The sequence below is a fragment of the Camelina sativa genome, chromosome 12, assembly GCF_030686135.1.
Source record: "Camelina sativa cultivar CO46 ecotype springtype chromosome 12, ASM3068613v1".
NCBI classification, from domain to species: domain Eukaryota; kingdom Viridiplantae; phylum Streptophyta; class Magnoliopsida; order Brassicales; family Brassicaceae; genus Camelina; species Camelina sativa.
The window spans coordinates 32,030,236-32,031,939 of NC_141891.1; the positions used below are offsets into that span (position 1 = coordinate 32,030,236).

General features: G+C 38.1%; 1 protein-coding gene across 1 annotated transcript; it reads right to left on the minus strand.

Moving 5' to 3' along the window:
* LOC147932879 (uncharacterized) lies at positions 1-534 on the minus strand. The gene has a single exon (XM_087477210.1). It carries the CDS (start codon positions 532-534, stop codon positions 1-3), a length of 534 nt encoding a protein of 177 aa, XP_087333336.1.
* Between the last annotated feature and the right edge of the window lie 1,170 nt (positions 535-1,704).

The window sequence follows — 1,704 nt, forward strand, 5'->3', positions numbered from 1 at the left end:
TCAGGTAAAAGTATTTCCTCTGAAATTTAGGTCCACGAGGCCAGCTGAAAGTAGAGAATCTCTAAAGATTCTGGTGGGACTGTCAATATTGAGGTCAGTAGAGGTGGAGTGTTCTGACGGAGATAAAGTCTGGTTGAAATCTCCCATCACTAACCAAGGCTTGCCCGAAGCTTGAATAACTGAAGATAGTGTCACCAATTCCTCCCACAGACTCGAACGAGAACCTTCATCGTTAGCCGCATAGATCGAAGAGATAACTAGCACTTCAGCACAGTCTGGAAGATTTACCTCATAGGTAATCATCAGAAGCGATTTGGATATAACCGTCGCCAAAACACTTGGATGCCAGAGAACCCATATTTTTCCCAGCTCAAAGTAATTGTAGTTATTATCAAAAGACCAACCTGTCAACATGGCCTGAAGAAATTTATGTTGCTTTGGTTGCTTCACATGAGTCTCGAGGAGACTGCCAAAAAGAGGAACATGGCTTCTATACCATTTCTTAAAACCGCATCGGTGAGAGGAAGAATTCATACCGCGGACATTCCAACAAAAAACTGTTGTACACATATGGAAGATTACTTAGATTTGGGGCCTTTGCCCCTCGCACTTCGTTGTTGTCTTTGAGAAAACACTTTAGTGAAATTCGCCCCATCCTCTAGATCCAAATCATTGTCCTGTTTGGACGTTAGAGGAGGATTTTGTGCATAATATGTTTAACGTACGTCTTTGTGCTTGTGGCGAGTGTGTTTACAAATTATCATGTGATAATGATGTGTTTGTTTCCACATAAAGTGGCATATATGTTTTTATATGGTGGCACCTAAACTTCCTTACAATGTGGTTTATAACAAAAGTTAAATTTGATGTTATTTGCAAAATAAATGGCTTATAACAGCACAAAAAATAGGGGAATTGGGTTGTATAACCCAAAAAAAAACTATAATTTACAAACTAACCATACTAACCATCAATCAATTATATTTTGTGTATTTATGTATTAATGACAGGTTTTGCCCTTTTATTTTCTTCTTTTAATTTTTTTTTTCAAACCACCACCTCCGGTCAACCTCCGACTTCCGGCGACCACCTAACCTCCAGCCAACCTCCGGCCACCCTCCAGCTACCATCCGGCCACCGTCCGGCCACATTCCGGCCAACCTGCCAATCTCCAGCGACCCTCCGGCCAACCTCCGACCACCACCCCTATCCACCTCTAGCCACCACCCCATATCATCATTTCCACCAAACCAACACTAAAATGGTAATTTTAATTACTCTCTATGTTATTTTCTTAATTGTTTCAAATAGTATGCTATATCCTTCTATAGTTTTTTCTATTTGATTATACAGCAAATTCACCCCAAAAAATATTCATATAGTATATATAGAAAAAAAAACAAAAGTCATGGAGTTTAGATAGATGAGAACATGTACACACCCCTTCAACTTTTGATAATAAATGAACGAAGAATTTAGGAGATAAATTTAGATAAAAGCAAGTCCAAGGTATGCATGGATTAATGTAACTGATTACCGAATAAATCAATTGGTGATGGTACGTGGTCAAAGATTCTTGATTTCATAGTCTAGAAATTAATTCTTCAATTTTTATCAAACCACATGTGTCTACATAGAACTAGCAAACATATATAATATTTGAAGGAAGTAGTTTTCAGAGACCATAGGATATTACATTAAAAT